Source organism: Trachemys scripta, chromosome 1 (genome assembly GCF_013100865.1).
Source record: "Trachemys scripta elegans isolate TJP31775 chromosome 1, CAS_Tse_1.0, whole genome shotgun sequence".
NCBI lineage: Eukaryota > Metazoa > Chordata > Testudines > Emydidae > Trachemys > Trachemys scripta.
The window spans coordinates 272,141,900-272,161,888 of record NC_048298.1 but is presented as its reverse complement, the minus strand read 5'-3'; the positions used below and the strand labels follow the sequence as shown (position 1 = coordinate 272,161,888).

The 19,989-nt window shown below is 39.0% G+C and overlaps 1 protein-coding gene across 1 annotated transcript in view; it reads right to left on the bottom strand.

The window, feature by feature from the left end:
- Positions 1-19,989, bottom strand: part of KLHL1 (kelch like family member 1) — a 427,542-nt gene that overhangs the window by 113,968 nt on the left and 293,585 nt on the right. Inside the window, exon 6 of the mRNA XM_034758372.1 lies at positions 1,913-2,099. Within this exon, the coding sequence (XP_034614263.1) occupies positions 1,913-2,099 (187 nt within the window). The remainder of the gene's footprint in view (positions 1-1,912; positions 2,100-19,989) is intronic.

Sequence of the window (19,989 nt, the reverse complement as noted above, 5' to 3'; positions counted from 1 at the left end):
TGTACTGTACTTTCCAATCTCCTCAGAGTTCTAATCAGAATCCATAGCATAATATTAAACTTGTAACATACCATAGAATTTTACCATGCAGATCATGGGAGATGTACAAGAATTCATGCTTATTTTCTTTCAAACAATCAACATGTCTGGCCCACTTTATGTTCTCAAGCTTCATTAGCAACAGTGCTTTAATATTATTTTTTTTCCAGAATAACTCTAATCTGTTGCACACTCATAGTCTGGGAATATGTACTTTATTGATGGTGCTTTTATATATGGAGCAAAATTGTTTTTGTGTGTGTGTTTTTCCATATGTGTAAGCCAGCGGTCTGAAAGAGCTGTCTCCTGTCATCTATTGATAAATTGGGGAAAAAGACCTTAGGAGCAGTTAGAGCCCTGCAAATCTGTGGATATCCACTTCATATCCACAAATATCCATGGACCATGTCTGCATAGCATGGATCGGATGCGGATACAAATTGTGTATTCACACAGGGCTCTATAAACCATACTCCCATGGACTACTTTGCTAAGGTGATCATAGACTTGCTTTGCCAGGTTAATCAATGTTGATCGTTTTGGGTTAAAATTCACTAGTCTTGGCTGCAGGGGTAATGAAATGTTTCGATCCTTATTGTATGACTACAGGGCAATAGATCTGTACTTAATATGCCCTAATTGAGGAGTCACCCTAATTTGAAATGTCACTTACTAAGTGTGGAGTAGCAAAGTGAAAATCAGAGGAGGTGGGAACAGGTGTTCCAACTTCATGATCAGGATTCTGTTTTAAGACTTCTAGATGCTATTTGACCCTCTCATTCCAGTACTTAAAGACAGAACTGATTAGACTCAGTTGAGACCTTTTGTCCCTTCTCAGAAATCACCAGAGCTGGAATCACTGCTATGTTTGTCTAGAGAGCTGAATCTTAGGCCTGGTGTAGAGACAGTGTTCCAGTGAAAGATAACACAGTGAATGTACATTCCAAAAATTTAGATGTGAACTGTGAAAGATATATTTTATCTTATATTTAAATATTTTCTTTATTGATTGTAAGTCAGTACCTTTCATACTAGAACTACGTCTGAAGATATGATCTTCAGCCTAAAGGCTGGCATGAAAGCGGAGAATACTGTGGGTTTGTCATTAGTAAGCCTTTAGAAATGCAAGGAAAGCCTGTCTCATTATAAAGTCTCATTATAAGGCTCTGTAACACCATTTTAGTGCACCATTTCCTTGGTTTCAAAATAATTAAATCACTTTTGATTCCTTTACCGATTTTAAAGGTACAAAAGTAATATTCTTAAAATGTTCACCACAAAGTCTGCTCCAATTTTCATTGCTTTCTAATTTCTCCACTTTAAATGAAATGATTCCTGGCAAATATAATCCTTATAATGAGGCAAGGCAGCAAAACATCAATTTATTTTCTCAATAAACAAGTAATTGTATCTTCTTAAAATTAAGTATTACAAAAATGGTGATAACATTTTATTAGCCCCATAAGTGAAAAATAGAAAATAAAGATTTGTAAGTGGTACCTTTTAAAGGGGGAGGAACCCATCTTGAGGGTGTTAGGGCAAAGAATTCTCAAAGAATACTCAGTGGAATACCAAACATCATTTTCCAGACTTATGTGATGTTTATTAGCCTAAATTCAGGTGCATTTCAAGACTCAGCTGTTGGAAATGAGTCATTCCACATCTGTTAGAGAGGGAATATTCCCATCTGATAGCCATATTTTGCCTTTGAAAACTAGTGGAGTTTCTGTAAGGCAATAGGCTTAAAAGTTACGTCTGGTTGGATTAGACCCCAAAAACCTTTGAACAGAAAATTATTTCATTATTTGCCATCAGACAAAATGTAGTCACAGCTGGAAAGCATAACCCGTTTAAAGAAAAAAAAATCTAATACCTTTGTTGTTGTCCATTCCTCCAACAGCATACAGTGTTCCAACTGTAGACTTTCTAGGTTTAGTTCTTGGACTTTGCATTAGAGTTCTTCTTTCTGGTAAAAGATGGTATTTCATAGCTTCCAGAATTAGCTTCTGACATTCTAAGTCATCCTTAAAAAGTGCATGATTTTCTAGGTCAGCCAATATCTGTGAATGACACAATCATGAATCAATAATGGTACAGTACTCCTGGATAAATAGTACTATGCAACGGGAAAGCCACCAGAAAATTAACAATATTGATTACAAAAGTAACACTAAATGTATCATCTTGTTGCAGGCAAGATTCTGTCAAGCTTATTCATTTCAAAACCTTTTCTACAAGAAATGGGCAATGCTTTGTGGATCATGAAAACACATTTAGAACAGTTACTTCCCCAAAGCACATGAGATATGGGAGGTATTTACTATTCAGAATTTTGGGAAACACTCTTGTACACCACATCATGATAACTGGATAAATGTTGATTTTTAATGGCTCCTATTATAGGTAAAAACTTTCATATTTAAATGATCACAAATATACTCATTAGTCAGAGTCCTTTGTTAACTTTCTATAGTATTTCACATAATGGTTTACAGAAATGTACTCTAATTGTTTTCAAATGTAGCAGGCACAACAGAGATCCGCCCCACGGAGGGTGAGGCAGGGGAAGAAGACCGCATCTACCTCCAGGACCCGCTCCCTACAGGTCTCCTCCTCTGCCCCTTCTGTCTCCCCATCCATGGAGTCCAGACCCTTGCAGCCCTCAGCAAACACGTTCGTAAGACCTACAACAAACTAATTGCTTTCCAGTGTAGCCACTGCAATCTCCCCTTCGAGACCCAAAAGAAATGTAAGTTTCATCAAGCCACGTGTAGGGGACCCCCAATGATTGCGAAAGTGAATCCCACTGACATCCTCCGGGTTCCAAACCTGACCCCCACCGATGATCTGGCTTCAGCACCCCAGCCAGCGTCCCCAGAGTCACAACAGATAAGGGGGGACCAACCGCCAACTGAGGGAAGCGTAACCCCCGCCTCGAAGACTGACGATGCCACCAAAAGGACCAGTCCTGTCTCCAGAATCCCCACGCTGGACCCTGCTGTGAGGGGGACCATCGCCACCTCTCAGGTCAACAACCTCACCAGACGCCTCAGCGACCTCAAAAAAACCATCTGGCACAACACGGACATGAGACGCTGCAGCGCTCCCCTACAGGTAACTTCATGCTGCCCTGCTGTAGGAGCAACTAGCATCGTCCCCCAGGCTGCACGGAGAGATCCAGGCAATGGACGAGCCTCCCATAGCCCCCAGATCCCACAGCCAGACCCTGCCCTCAGGAGACCCAACACCTCCTCCAAGGTTACCCAAAGAGCCTCTGACCACCAAAAACCCCATGCCCCGCCGAGGTCCCACCAGCTGGATGCCGCCTTCAGAAGAACCAGAACCACCCCCAGTGCTTCCAAACACGACCGTGCCCCAACAAAGCCCAGCACTTAATAAAATTTTTAAATCTGTTTTTAGCTATTCATTTGAAAGTTTCTCATGGCTTTTCTGGATTATTTCTGCTTCAGCTGTGTATGTTAGCAGCAATCTGATTTCACACTGCAGACACAGATGAACACTTATACCACTTTCTGCTAAATTTACAGTAATAAAATGACTGCATCTCTTGAAACTGGCACAGGAGTTGTAATCAATATTCATGGGATATGGGTGCCTGATGAACTAGGTTGCCCAAATCAGTAAGTAAATTTAAAAAGAAATTATAGCGTGGTAGGATCTGTAAATTTTGGAAGGGGAGACAATAAGTTGAACACTTGAAATATCTGTTGTCTGTCTTAGTTATCTCCAAGGTGTTTGTAAACAAGTAAACACAGGTAAAAATCAATTATTTGAATGTCTAAACACATAAACCTCTGATTATTGGAGAAATAGACAAAGGAAAATTGATTCCTATAAACACTTCAGATTTAGGGAATAGAAACAATGCTAAGAAATCTGAAATTTGGATAATATGTACTTGGTGCTTGCATATTACTATTTGTATGGATGGATTTTGTGGGCACCATTTAGGTACTTATTTCTAAATATATGAACTAATGTAATTTTACTAAACAGTTGTACGAAGGGTAAGTTTTGATTGTTTGGTCCTAGAGCGTTAGAAGTGTTGTAGCCCTGGGCAATTGGTATATGGCCACAGAGAAGGTAACAAACTACTAAATCTTTGTAATTCATTTTATGTTTCCATTTATTGACAATGTCACTCAATGAATGAGTATTAGGCAAGGAAAGCCTCACTACATACACTCATTACTAATGTATGTTTTATTCTTACATATAGCAAGCTCCTGAGGCTGTATCAAATTACTCCCTTTTCACACACAAATATCCTGCTTGATATGTAAACACTTTTTAAAAAAAAGTTGACTGTTATATGCTGTATATCACAGACATTTTCCTCTGGTCTTCTTTTTGCCCTCTCAAAGAGTAGCAGAAACATATCAGTATATCAATGTTAAAAGCTAGTAATTTAGGGAGAACAGACTATTAAAATTCATTAGAAACAATGGATCAAGTACATAAAAAGAGCTCTGGGTAATAAAAATATTTATGCAAACAGGAACAGTAAGCTATTTTTTGTGGAAGATGATAATTTTAAAAGAATCAGAAAATCAAGAGGTCAGAACTCATGGGAAATGAAAGGGGAAAAAAAGGACACCGGATAAATGTCTGTCTTTGAACTTCAGAAAAAGCAACATAAACTGCAAAAGGAAGCTGGAGTAATCAGGTGAATGCAAATTTAATTTCTCTCCCTTTTAATAAAGAGAGAGCAGAAGAGTTCCACTGACTTTGGCAGGAAAGAAAACCTATTTGTTCACCCTTTTAAACATACGAGAGAATCAGAGTTATAAATGGAGAGTGGGGGAGGAGAGTTTGGGAGAGATTCAGTTTCCAGTGGCAGATCCTCAGCTCATGTAAATAAAAAACTGTGCCAGCTGAAAATCTGCCTCCATGATTCTGTTATTTTGATCCAGTTTGGGGGTCCCCACTACAGAAAGGATGTGGACAAATTGGAGAGAGTCCAGCAGAGGGCAATGAAAATGATTAGGGGGCTGGGGCACATGACTTATGAAGAGCGGCTTAGGGAACTGGGCGTATTTAGTCTGCAGAAGAGAAGAATTGAGGGGGGGGGAATTTGATAGCAGCCTTCAACTACCTGAAAGGTGGGTTCCAAAGAGGATGGAGCTCGGCTGTTCTCAGTGGTGGCAGATGACAGAACAAGGAGCAATGGTCTCAAGTTGCAGTGGGGAAGGTTTAGGTTGGATATTAGGAAAAACTTTTTCACTAGAAGGGTGGTGAAGCACTGGAATGGGTTGCCTAAGGAGGCGGTGGAATCTCCATCCTTAGTAGTTTTTAAGGCCCGGCTTGACAAAGCCCTGTCTGGGATGATTTTGTTGGGGTTGGCCCTGCTTTGAGCAGGGGATTGGACTAAATGACCTCATGAGGTCTCTTCCAACCCTAATCTTCTATGATTCTATGATCTAAAAGCAATAAAGGTATCTCCATAAAACCAGAGAAAGAACATATAATTTGCATAGATTTTGGAAGTGATAAATGTTACTCGGCTCATATTCTGCATATTCATAATATCATACAGCAAACACACACAGGGCCGGCTTTAGGCCGATTTGCCCAATTCCCCTGAATCGGGCCCTGCGCCAGCACCTAAAAGGGCCCCACGCTGGCACCTTTTTCAATTTTTACTCACCCATTGGCGCTCCGGGTATTCGACGGCATTACAACGGCAGGTCCTTGAGTGCCTCCGAAGACCTGGAGCAAGTGAAGGACCTGCTACCAAAGTGCCACCGAAGACCCGGAGTGCCACTGGGTGAGTACGAATTGGGCCCCGCACTTGATAAAGCCGGCCCTGACCACACACCACACAACAAAAACACTAACCCAGGAACTATCCTTGCAGCAATGCCCATTTCCAAATCTGTCCACATATCTATTCAAGGAACACTATCATAGGACCTCATCACATCAGCCACACCATCAGAGGCTCATTCACCTGCACATCTACCAATGTGATATATGCCATCATGTGCCAGCAATGCCCCTCTGCCATGTACATTGGCCAAACCGGACAGTCTCTACTCAAAAGAATAAATGGACACAAATCAAACATCAAGAATTATAACATTCAAAAACCGGTCGGAGAACACTTCAACCTCCCTGGTCACTCAATTACAGACCTAAAAGTCTCAATTCTCCAACAAAAAAACCTTCAAAAACAGACTCCAATGAGAAACTGCAGAATTGGAATTAATTTGCAAACTGGACAACATTAAATTAGGCTTGAATAAAGACTGGGCGTGGATGGGTCATTACACAAAATAAAAACTATTTCCCCTTGCTAATTTTCCCCTACTGTTACTCACACCTTCTTGTCAACTGTTGGAAATGGACCATCCCGATTATCACTACAAAAGTTTTTTTTTCTCCTGCTGATAATAGCCCACCATAACTGATTAGTCTTGTTATAGTTGGTATGGTAACACCCATTTTTTCATGTTCTCTGTGTATATATATCTTCCGACTGTATTTTCCACTGCATGCATCCGATGAAGTGGGTTTTAGCCCATGAAAGCTTATGCCCAAATAAATTTATTAGTCTCTAAGACTAAACAAGGAGTCACAGCATACTCTGATCTAACTTGCCTCCCAAGTGAGCATATCTTTGTGATAAATGGTCCCTTACACCAAGAATCACAGCAATCTTCAGGTTACTCCCACTCCCAAAAGACCAGTCACTTTCCCCAGGTAAATTGCATATTAGATCTCACATCAAAGACAACACTTCTGGCTAAGCCTATAATAACCTATATACAGTTTTATTAATAGGAAAAGGAAACAAGAGTTATTTACAAGGTTAAAGCAGGTAAACACAGATATAGAAATGTAATAGAAACTTCTATAATAAGTATCATAGGGGTAGCCGTGTTAGTCTGGATCTGTAAAAAGAAACAGAGAGTCCTGTGGCACCTTTAAGACTAACAGATGTATTGGAGCATCAGCTTTCGTGGGTGAATGCCCACTTTGTCGGATGCATGTGGCATTCACCCACGAAAGCTTATGCTCCAATACATCTGTTTGTCTTAAAGGTGCCACAGGACTCTCTGTTGCTTTCTATAATAAGCAAGCCCTTGAGGTCTAACCCAAACTAAGCCGCTGGAGACCTCTTGCTTATGTCTAGAAAACCTTGACTCCTAGAGTCCAAGCAGCTTAGAGATAAACATATCTGGTGAGGTTTCTCTTCACCAGCCAGGGGGAAGATGCCACTCTGGGAAAGCAGGGATACTTCAAGACAGGCAGGGAAAGAACGGGAGCTGTATTCTCCTTTACTTAAACCCCATACCTGTCCCTCTTATTAAGGTGAACATGTTTGAAAAGTAGCCTGTGTGGTGTTCTCCTCATGAAAGAACCTGCATTTCAGGATTTTTTTCAATTATTTTTTCAATTATTAATGTGTATATTTTCTGAGGCTGGATATAATTGCAAGAGCAGCCAGCCTTTGAATACATATTGGCTATTTTTTATTCACATACCAAAAATAGGTTATAAACTAGTATGTGCAATTGTTTTTCGCCACTGGAAAATATGATTTTAACAACTAAAACCCAAACATTTCACTAGTGAATTTTCTAACAATCATATCTACCCTTTTAGGTTTTAGTGACTAGGTAGTATGAATTCAGAAATTATAGCTGCTGATGATGCTGGAGAAGTTTCTTCCAAATACAGTATAGCAGATTAAAACATAACTTTGATTGAACAAACCAGCACAGCAAATATTAGGTTCTGTCTCTGCAAATTACATCTTTGAGAAGTGTCATGGAGAATATCTGAAATTGAATGACCTGATGTCATTGGTTTTCTCATAAAATGTACATTCTTTTCATGTCTTCTAGAAAAAAAAATATTATAAATTCATCAGCTTGTTCTGCACTAAATACTCCAAGACTGTAAACCTGTACCTCAGAAGGGAAGAGGGAGGCATTTTACGCATGTCATATAATTCTCTTCATATAGAAGGCATAATAATCTGGACCTCAAGGTCCAGCTGCCCAAGTCTGAGTACAGAATATTTATTCTGTAAATAAATATTCAAATATGACCAAATATCTTTGATTGATTTTTGAAACAGGTAAAATAAAGTACATAGTGCACCATCCAAACTAATATGCTTACATTAAGCATTCCACACACTGTTCCAGACCTACCCAAAGAGCCACAATTAGGATGATCCTGCTGATGCTGACTCCACATATCTTATTTGAAAGCCCAATCATCCATTAATTTCAAATTCTCAACCTAGTAGGTATCTAAAATGGGTGAACCCTAAAAGTTTAGTGTCAACCAGGAGGGATTGCAAATTCCATCCTCAGTTTGATTCAAAGCAGCTGGAGGCAAACCACCACACCCATGTTTGCTTTGAGTTTCAATTGTGATAAACTTCAATCTGTGATGGGAATTCCTCCCCATCCACACACATAAGGAAAAGCTTCCCTCTGTGCCCCAAATTCTCCTCCCCCAGGCAACACACACCATTCTATCATACAAAATATAAAATAATCTAAGATAAAGTTTGAGGGGGGGTCCCAGAACTTGAGGAGAAGAGGTTGGTGTGGGAAATTTTGCAGATGTTTGAACATGCTTTGTCCATGTCCACAAAATGTACCAAAGCTTGAACGGGGCTACATTTGAATGGGTTCATAAGCTGATATAAATGTTTCCTGTAGTTTTATTGGTACCCTATATTAAAAGAAGTTTATAAAATGGTAATACCTGTTGTGGTTTGCTTATTTATGGCTCCTTGTTGAGCTCCTTAGCAGGAACTAGTGAGTAGTCCTGGGCAGTTGGCTGGTGGGAAGGTGAGTGCTGGTAATTACTTCTTGCCCATTGTAACTCCCTTCCCTGTCTCTAGTTCTGCTCTTTCAATAGGAGCTCCGCAAGAGTGGGAAAAGGGAAGCCACTATGTCAGTTGTGTGTGTGGTGTGGTGGGAGGCAGAAATGGAGAAGCAGGAATGGGACAGAGGGGGAAATGGCAGCACATGGCATTTCTGATTATTTATACACAGTCACTGATGAACTACTGCAGAAGTTCTCAAAGCAGTAAATTACACAGCTGCATAGCTGCTTAGCCCAGAGGGCCTAACAACAGACAGAGCATGGCTACTGACAGTGCAAGCTCCTCCACATTGCCCTATTAATGAGCTTCAACACTGAATTTGAGGGACCACCAAAACTTGGGGTCCAACTTAGTTTAGTCTCCACTTCCATTCAACCCTTAGATTCCAGTAAGACCACCAGCAAGTGTGCCCACTAAAGCCAACCATAATGGTTGCTTTAAGATGTAGACATCTATACAATAGGTACTGGTTCAAAAGCACAAACTAATAACCAAGCCACCAAGCAGTAAACAAATAATAACTAAAGAGTTACTAACACAAGCCAGATTAAAAAAAAATATTGCTAATAATAATTGTTTTGACTTGGGCTGTCAGGGTTTGGGCTGCAGTGGTTTAAAATTGCAGTGTAGACATTTGGGCTCAGGCTCTCTGGGACCTTCCCCCTTAAAGGGGTTCAGAACCCAGGCTCCAGCCCATGCCCAAACATCTACATTGTAATTGTATAGCCCTGCAGCCTGACTCAGCTGAAATGGGCCAGCCACGAGCATTTAACATGCACGTTAAATAACTGTTCTTTTTGGGGGGGAAAGAGAAAAAGTTAGTTGAGATGGGATGGAGCTGTTGTTAAAGTCCGATCCTGTTTCCTAGCAGTCAAAACAACTCAAATACACAAAAGAGAGAAGAGAAAAGAACAGCAAAATGTTTTTAAAAATTCAGCTTCTGTCACTGGTGTTGACTTTCACTTGAAACCTCAATACTGGAAAACCAGGTATAGCACATGTCTTATTAGTAGGGTTACCAGATAGCAACTGTGAAAAAATGGGACTAGGGGTAATAGGAGCCTATATAAGAAAAAGTCCCCAAAAATGGGACTGTCCCTTTAAAAATGGGACATCTGGTCACCTGACTTATTAGCCACTCTAAGACCTGGCAAACTTGTACAAAGATCAAACCATTTAGAGCACTACTTTTAACTGCCTCTGATCGCATACTTATGGAAGTGTTTCAAAACATACTGTCCTGGCTGCCATAAGGAAAAAGGAGGATAGGAAAGAGAAGAAATAATGTGGGGAAGGAAAATGATACACTATGAGTGAGTATATGACAAGTCTCACATCCCAGGTTGGGTTTGGGATTTAGCCAAAGCCAGAGGAGATGGAGATATCATCTGGGTCCCTCTCTCTGTCCTGGGCTGGCCAGGACATCTTTTGGGCTCAGAATAGCAAGGGCCCAACCGTTTTATGATACATCTTGGGGTCCCAGGAGAAGGTGGGAGTTGCAGCCATTATGATGAAGCTCACTGTAGAGCTTGTTGGCAGACAACTTATTCTTGATTTTCCTTCATTTTGAGGACCCCACAAGGAGAGTGATGGGCAGAAAAACAATCCCCTCAATATTTTGTTCACCAGTTAGGACTAATTTCTGACACACCAATTTTGATCTATTGATTTGCAATTCCACACTTCTCTTGTTTACCAGGCATCATCCTAATAAAGTCCTTGAATTATATCAGTTGGTCTTTTTGTTTGGACTAATTTAGTCTGTCTCCCTTTGGCATCTTTTCCCATCAACATTTATAGTCATAAGTTATTGTGACATTGTATAAACTTTCACTCACTTCTCACAGTTGAGCTCACAAATAGGATAAACATGTAGGTCCACATATTACCACAGAAACTCTGCAGGGAGACCTAGGTTCAAGTCTCTGCTCTGGAAAGGGGATTTTAATCTGGGTATCTGTCTACCTAGTTGAGTACGCTAACCACTGGGATATTGAATATAAGGTGAGCACAACCTCCTCCTCCAGTTTTATGAACAATACCTGTATCTAGCCAAAAATCTGGCAGTGTTGATGAGCAGGCACAGCACCCCATAGCTCACCCCCTTCACCCGCAGGATGTCCGGGGACTTGGCCGCCAGCACTGACTTGTGGGCTCGGATCCGCCGGCCGGACACATTGATCACCAGGTCTGGCTCCTCCGAGACCGGCTGCTGCGGGCTCCACAGCTGCGCTCCAGCCTGTGGACAGTAAGTGCCAGGCAGCGGCTGCGCAATGTCACCTACTCCCGCCTCGGGCTTGGACGTGCGTTGTTAATCTCCTACTGGCTCTTCACCACCCAGATGCAGGAGTAGGCTGCTCCGGGATCCTGCTGCGAGGCTTTGTCCCCTACCCCGAGCGAATTGAAGCACAAGGAGGAGCTGAAACCGCAGGGAGCTTGCAAATGGAGCACGGCGCTTTCCCCACCCCCGCTCTCCTCGTCCCCAGCTGATGCACTCCCTTCCATGGAGCCGGGCTGCTGCTGGCTGCCCTTGCTTCTCTCCGCGTTCCCCAGAACTTTCCCCGGTGGCCCTAGCTGCTGCTCTGCTCCTCTGCAGAGCCTTTTTGGACAGGTCTTTGCCTCACTGATATTCCCATCATCCGGATAAAGGACAGAGGATAGGACTGGGGTCTCCATGGCTCTAGCAGAGGCTGGACCTGGCTAATATCCACACACACACACACACACACACTCCCAGCTCAGCAGCACAGTCAGCCACCCCTTCGCCTTCCTCTTCTCCCCCATCCCTTTTTCCTTTTTTTCCTTTGCGGTTTAAGGTTGAAGGTTACTGTGGGTTTTGGGCGTTGACCTCAAGGTCCTTAACTACTTTCTCCTTCAAAATTTTTTCCAAGACCTTGCAGATTACAGATGTTAGACTAACAGGCCTGTAGTTACCAGGGTCACTTTTTTTCCACTTCTTGAAAATAGGAACTACATTAGCTATTCTCCAGTCAAACGGTACCACCCCCGAGTTTATGGATTCATTAAAAATTATCGCTAACGGGCTTGCAATTTCCCACACCAGCTCTTTTAATATTCTCGGATGAAGATCATCTGGTCCGCCCGATTTAGTCCCGTTAAGCTGTTTAAGTTTGGCTTCTACCTCGGATATGGTAATGTCAATCCCCACTCCTTTATTCCCATCTGTTTCGCTTCTACTATTCCTCGGCTTTTCATTAGCCTCATTAAATACCGATGCAAAATATTCATTTAGATATTGTGCCATGCCTAGGTTATCCTTAATCTCCACTGCATCTACAGTCTTAAGCGGTCCCACTTCTTCTTTCTTTGTTTTCTTCCTAGAATCTGTGATTCTATTATTCATATCTAACCTCCTGAATCTACTTCTCAGATAAGGGTTGATTGTACTCTCCCTAAAAAGACAATAAAAGTTTTTCCATTGATTGCAAGCATCTTATCTGAAAAGAGATTTTTTTTTCTGAAAGTCTCCCAGTATTGCTGTAGAACCAGTGCAGATCCACTATTGGGAACACACTGCATTGTGAACAAGCCATTGAGATTTTTACTACCATCTACAACTTCTCTGAGCAATGAGAGTCATATTGGGCCTATAATTAGGGCCAGATTTATTTTGTTATTAAGTTTCCTTATATTTTTCACAGGATTTACTGTGTAAAATTGTGAGAAAATAGCTGTTTAGAACTATTCATACATTTTTCTTTTTTTCTTTTCTTTTTTTTCTTTTTTTCTCTTCTCTTTATATTCCACAAGATATTTCTCAATGGGTAACAAAAATTCTAAAATAGAAAAGCACTATAAAAATGTTTAAAACCCAATTCTGATCTTCCTTTAAAAAAAAGTTTGAAATTTTCTGATAAAAGGGGCTATATATACTAGTTACTGACGTGTATAATGTACTAATGATTCCTAAACCAAATGCTTATCCTGGTAAATTTTCCTTAAAACAAACTTCTTATTCATTTTTTCCTCTATTCTCTGCTATTTCTAATGCCATCATTTTACAGGAGGCATACAACCTTTTAGAAGACCTTATTCATTGGTGAACTGCCTTATCAAATATTCTACAAATATAAAGATTTTAATGATTTTGTTTGGAATATACCACTACTTATAATAATAACATGTTTTACATCTGAAAGTATAGTGGAACACCTGCAACAATAATAACATTATTAAGGTACTCAACTGAATTAATATTCTGGGAAGTGAAAATACAGATGCATAAATGCATAAATGTCAACAAGCCCTTAGTCTCATACATAGCTGGCTTTGTTCTATAACTTTTAAATAGCATCGACTGAGGACCTGAATCAGTAAAGAACTTAAGTACATGCTTAAGACCATCCCTGTTCTGGAGAGCACTTAATTACATGTTTAAATTTTAAGGACCTGCTGAAATCTCATTAACTTCATTATGATTTAAGCACTTGCTTTCCTGAATCAGAGCCTCAGTTTGTATCCACAGAATAATAAGGAAGTTTGAATATAGAAAATGGAAAAGGCGGAATGGAAGGTTGATGACAGGAGCTCAATTATATATTTAAGGCCAAGCCATTGAAGGGTTTCATAATTAAAACATTTATGAATTGTAATGTTAGGGGAGAACACACAGAGAGCAGGTTTGCTGTAAATTGTGAACACTTTTAAGTTTTCACTCTGGAATGCTATTTTTAAATAGGAGCTTTTAAATAAGGAGAGAAAATCTGAAAGAAAAATAGGTCAAAAGGCTATTTGGAATAACAAGCATATGTTTTGATACCTGATGCTTTGAGTATCAATAATAATGTGAAGAAAAGTTCATCTACCAGCTTTCAAGAGTCATGTTTCCTCAGTTCAACCATTTTGGTACTATGATCATTATTTATTTATATATTGCAATAGGTGAGCATGGTGTTTTACATGCAGACTACAAATGTTGTCAGATAACAGAGAAAGAGAAACTGGGGATAAATAAAGGTCATCTTGGTCATATGTCCAATAGAGCAAGGTTTTCCTTACAGTATATTATGTGTGATGTGCTCTGTCTAGTCAAAAATAACTCACTTACTGTGGCTTCAACCAGCTCTCCTGTATATCAGTTTAATACGAAATACTCACAGGTATTCATTATTTCCCTGATGTTCAGGAATTTTTTCTTTGCTGAGTTTCATCTTGCTACTCTTCAGTTCATCCTCTTGTATCTCCCTACATGATTCCTTTTCCTTCAGGGTATTTACATTTTTCTAATTATTATTATTATTTATTATTTGTATGGAAGTAGCACCTAGGAGCCCCAGTCACAGACGAGGACCCCAAAGTGCTAGCAAATAATGAAAACTAAGATGATTCATCAATTCCAAGACTAGAAAGAGATAGTTGTGATCATCTAATCCAACCTCCTGTAAAACATAGGCCATAGAATTGCCCCAAAATAATTCTTAGAGGAAATCTTTTAGAAGAGCATTCAATCTTGATTTAAAAGTTGTCAGTGATGAAGAATCCACCATGACCCTTTGGTAATTTCCCCCCAAAGGTTAATTACTCTCATGGTTAAAAAATTACGTCTTATTTTTTTTATCTGAATTTGTCTAGCTTCAACATCCAGTCATTTGATTGTGTTATATTTTTCTCTGTTAGACTGAAAATCCCATTATTAAATATGTGTCCCAGATAGATACTTATACACTGTAATCAAGTCCCCCTTTAATCTTCTCTTTGTTAAACTAAATAGATTGAGCTCTTTGAGTCAATCAAAATAAGGCATTTTTTCTAATCCTTCAATCATTGTTGTGGCTCTTCTCTGCACCCTCTCTAATTTATCAACATCCTTTTTGAATTGTGGGCACCAGAACTGAATAGAGTATTCCAACAGCAGTCATACCAATGCCAAACTCAGAGGTAAAATAATCTCACAACTCCTACTCAAGATCCCCCTGTTTATGTATCCCAGGATTGTATTAGTTCTTTTGGCCACTGCATTACAGTCGGAGCTCATGTTCAGCTGCATATCCACAGTGATCTCCATATGCTCAAATACTTCTAGACAGTTACACTGGCAATTTAATCAAGTAAAACATATTTAGTTCTTAAAGTAACTTTCCATACTGTAAGTCAATTCTGTTAGCCCTTTTGTATTAAATACAATAAAAGAATTAACAAAAGAGTACATCTTATAAAGGATTTATTCAGTAGAAGCTATGTACCAAAGTATCCTTTGCATTTTTGCTAAGGATGCCTAATATTAGGTACCTAAATCCAGGAGTGATCTGATTTTTGAAAGTGCAGAGTACTCTGAAGCTCTCATTGCTAAACTGGTGGTCCTGTTTAACCTGTCTCAAATACAAGAAAAGGGGGACATTAAATGAAATTGAAAGACAGTACACTTAAAACAGATGAGAGGAAATACTGTTTTAATTGCACAGTACTGTATTCAAAACAGCTGGACTCAAAACAGAATTTGAAAATTATATAGAAATTGAGGGCCATCTATTATTACATTAGCTAGGATATTACACACAAACACACACACACTCACAACCCTACTATTTCAGGGTGTAAGTCAACTACAAATTGATGAAGATTAGTAAGAGGTTTCCCTAATAGGCAAGTTATTCCACAGTTATCCATTATGGGGGGGTTTGTAACTGTAAGAGATGGATGTTGGACTAGATGGACACTGGTCTCATTCAGTAATTTTTTTTTTTTTTTTTTTTTTTTTTGTTACCATAGGGTTTGATTTTTATAAGTGCTGAGTACCGTCCACTCCAAATGAAGTGCATGGGAACTATTGGTGTTTATACTTCTGAAATAAGACCATGATGTAAATTAAAATCAAATTTGGCCTTTAAAAGAATGAATGGTTCTTCTGTTTGTTAACACTAAAGGAAATAATATATTTCTGTAATATATCAAGTTAGGAGTTTACTGATTTACAGATTCTGTGCATTTCATTTTGATAAAAATTATGTTGGAGCTTTAAAACCATGTAAAACTTTCAAAATGACTCTGTCATAGACAGTAAACTGCAGTAATTACTCACTAAGACAGCAGTTAAAAAGAAAAATATATCTTCTCTTGCTAAATGTTTTATTATCCAATCAGAACAACTAGACCAACTATTCCCCCCCCCAACCCTTTTCACTTACCAGAAATGAACCATAACAAATTTAAATACCAGCCTATCAACTTTTTCCTCCATATGAAATCTGAGATAGCTGTATTAGTATACTTTAATTTTTTAATGATTTATTAAGATCTACTATAATTAATATGAAGCTTTTTCCATTTTAAAAATGATATAGACACACAACAAATATATCATCTTGTGCTAGGTAATAGAAAAAAAGCATATCACAACTGTATAGGAATCCAATTTTCAAATCTGGTCACCCAACATAAGATACCAAATTTTACATTTTTGGTGCTAGGATCTGCACTACAACAACCACCTGGGTACTTAAGTGCTGACTTCAGCACCCAAATATGGAATTAGCTGTCTTAATATAGAAAAATCTTATTTATAGGATTTGGTGTATTATTTCTTCCTCCACATGTCTGCCTTGTCTTTAGGTATGTTATGTGGATAAAATCCCAACCACAACACTTTCTATAAATTTATGAGTCAATGATCTATTTACAGTATTTATCCTCATTATCATGTTATTTGAGCATCTTATTCATAACATCTGCAACAACTTTAAGAACTATTGAGTTTTGTTCTTTTTCTCTTTCCTCTTGGCTTGTAGTAAGAGGATCATCATCTTCTTTACCATCTATATTACTTTTTATTTTTATTATTATTATTATTACTACTATTATTATGTATTTATTTCTGTGGGGTGGACAGAGAAGGAGATACTGCTTTATCGATATAAAAGCAGATCAAAATATATTAAAACAACAGAAAGCAAGTAGGTTTCCCAGCATTGCTAATCAGTTGAATGAGATGGATGAGACAGAGGAGGAGAGAGACCTGGATGTGTGAGTTGATCATAGGCTGACTATGAGGCACCAATGTGATGTGGATATTAAAAAGGCAAATGGGATCCTCTGATGTATTAGACCAGGCATTTCCAGTAGAGATAGAGAAGTATTGATGCCCCTGGTACAAGACATTGGTAAGACCTCATTTAGAATACTGTGTACAATTCTGGTCACCCATGTTCAAGAAAGATTAATTTAAACTGGAACAGGTGCAGACAAGAGCTACTAGAATGACTACAATGATTATGAGAGGGGACTGAAAGAGCTTGGCTTGTTTAGTCTTGCAAAAGGAAAGCTGAGAGGAGATATGATTTTTCTCTATAAATACTTTAGGAGGAATATACCAGGGAGGGTGAAGAACTATTTTAGCTAAAGGACAATTTTGGCACACGAACCAATAGATATAAAATGGTCATGAACAAATTCAAGTTGGAAATTAACCATTAACTGACCATCAGAGGTGTGAGGTTCTGGAACAGCCTACCAATACCAGTTGTGGGGGCAAATTACTTAATTAGTTTTAAGAGAGAGATGGACAAATGTATTAGGACAACTGTATGACAGGGTTGCATGTGATGGTGCGAGCAGGACTCACTAGCACTGGGACTCACTTGTGATTTACAAGTAAGCCCCTTCATTTTCAGTTTAAACCAATTTTTACAGAAAAAAATCCAGATTTTACAAAAAAAATATTATTCATTTTTTCTGATGTTCATCCTGCTTTTGTATCATTCAAATATATAAAAAACAACTTGTTTTATTAGCAAAATACAATACAATGTGTGATGTTGCACTCCATATGCTTTATGAAAATATGCTTGGCATGTGAATATCATGTAACTGAAATATGCTTTATGCAAAAAGTCTCTTGTAAGGTATCATTACAAAGCTTATAATCTACTGAGTGTGTTCATCCTATTTGTATGTATGTATTATTCTTGTATCTAAAACTAGAAATATGAAGTTAACTCTGAGGTCCTATTGTAATTATGCAATGTGTGGGCCATTAATGGTGGTTTAGAATCTTGATGGCACCCATTTGACTAGCACAATTGGCTGTAGATGGTTTATTGACCTGCAAGCCTTCTTGTGGACATAGGGACCAGCCTGTGGGTAATGAAGAATGAGGTCTTACAGTAACATGTGACCATGTCACCTGATACTGGAATGGATTTTAAATGTGGTACTTTTCCATTTAGCGGGAGGAGTGAGAACCCAGAGAGACAAAAGATTCCCGCCTTAGGCCAAAGCTATAAAAGGGGATGAAAGAGAACAAAGGGGGATGCCAGTCATGAGAAATCCCCTAATTACCACCTGAGCTGGAACAAGGATAGTACCAGGGGAAAGGATTGGACCCAGACTATGAAGGAGTCTAGTCTGTGAAAGAAGCTTATTGGAACTTCTCTGAGGGTGAGATTTACCTGTATTCAGTTTCTTAAATGTATTAGGCTTAGACTTGCGTGTTTTGTTTTATTTTGCTTGGTAACTTACTTTGTTCTGTCTGTTATTACTTGGAACCACTTAAATACTACTTTTTATTCTTAATAAAATCACTCTTGTTTATTATTGAGCCCAGAGTAAGTGATTAATACCTGGGGGAGCAAACAGCTGTGCATATCTCTCTATCAGTGTTATAGAGGGTGGACAATTTATGAGTTTAACCTGCACAAGCTTTATACAGAGTGAAACAGATTTATTTGGGGTTTGGATCCCATTCGGAGCTGGGTGTCTGGGTGCTGGAGACAGGAGTACCTGATGAGTGGTTTTCAGTTAAAGCCTGCAGCTTTGGGGATGTGGTTCAGACCCTGGGTCTGTGTTGCAGTAGGCTTGCATGTCTGGCTCAATGAGACAGGGTTCTGGAGTCCCAAGCTGACAGGGAAAACGGGCTCAGAGGTAGTTTCAGCACATCAGGTGACCGTCCCAAGGGGGTATCTGTGACCGAACCCATCGCACAATTTATGAGATACATGTATTACGATAATATATATATATTATTAATAATATATATAATATTTGTGTGTATATACAAAGCTGCCTGTTGAAGTAAGACTATGTATTAGTCTAGAAGATACACACAATAAATAAACAGGCACGCATGCAAGCTCTGAAGTCCATGAACATCTCAATGTACTGATGAATCTCACAACCATAATGTATATATTTCAAGCTGTTAGCAAATAATGGTTTAAATATCTAACACATTAAATGGGGAGAAAATGAAAATTTGTTTCAGAATACGTTTCAGAACACAAGGAAGTATTCAAAAGTTTAAAAAAAGGAACAAAAACAGGAGAAAGGGATGAAATTGAGTGTATGCGCTGTAAATGTTGTGGCCCAAATATTAAATGTAAATATTTGTAGGATAATAGTTCTAAGTGTACAAGAGTAAACTGTTTATTGAAATGAAAAGTTTTATTTGGGGATTACAGATATATTGTTTACAGATATTGTGTTTTAAGTTCTGTTTTAGTTCTGTACCAAACCACATAGAATTCCATTCACCAATGAATTAATATATTGAATACCTTACCCCCCTGTCCTTCTGTCCATCAAAATGAAGCCCAATATTTAGCCAGAAAAATTATTAATATTTTTTCTACAGAGTTTCACCTGTTTTTGTTGTAGTAGTAATAAACTGTGATAAAGTCCCAGGAACAATTAAATAAAACAAAAACAGAAAATGAAGGACCCTATTTATAACTTATGTTCCTTATGCCTGCAGGTTATAACATGTTTCAGGGTTTCAGCCAGTCACCTGCAGGGGTCAGGAAGGGATCCCCCCACCCCCAGGGTATTCTGAGCCATTTTTCTTATTTCCTTTCTCTGAAGCATCAGGGATGGCCAGGGCACTGGCATGGCACTGAGCATTCTCTCTCTCAGGTGCTTGGCTGGCTGGTTCTTGCTCACAAACTCAGGGTATAACTGATCACCATACATGGGCTGGGAAGGAATTTCTCCCCACATCAGATTAAGAACATAAGAATGGCCATACTGGGTCAGACCAAAGGTCTGTCTAGCCCAGTATCCTGTCTTCCAACAGTGGCCAATGCCAGGTGCCCCAGAGGGAATGAACAGAACAGGTAATCATCAAGTAA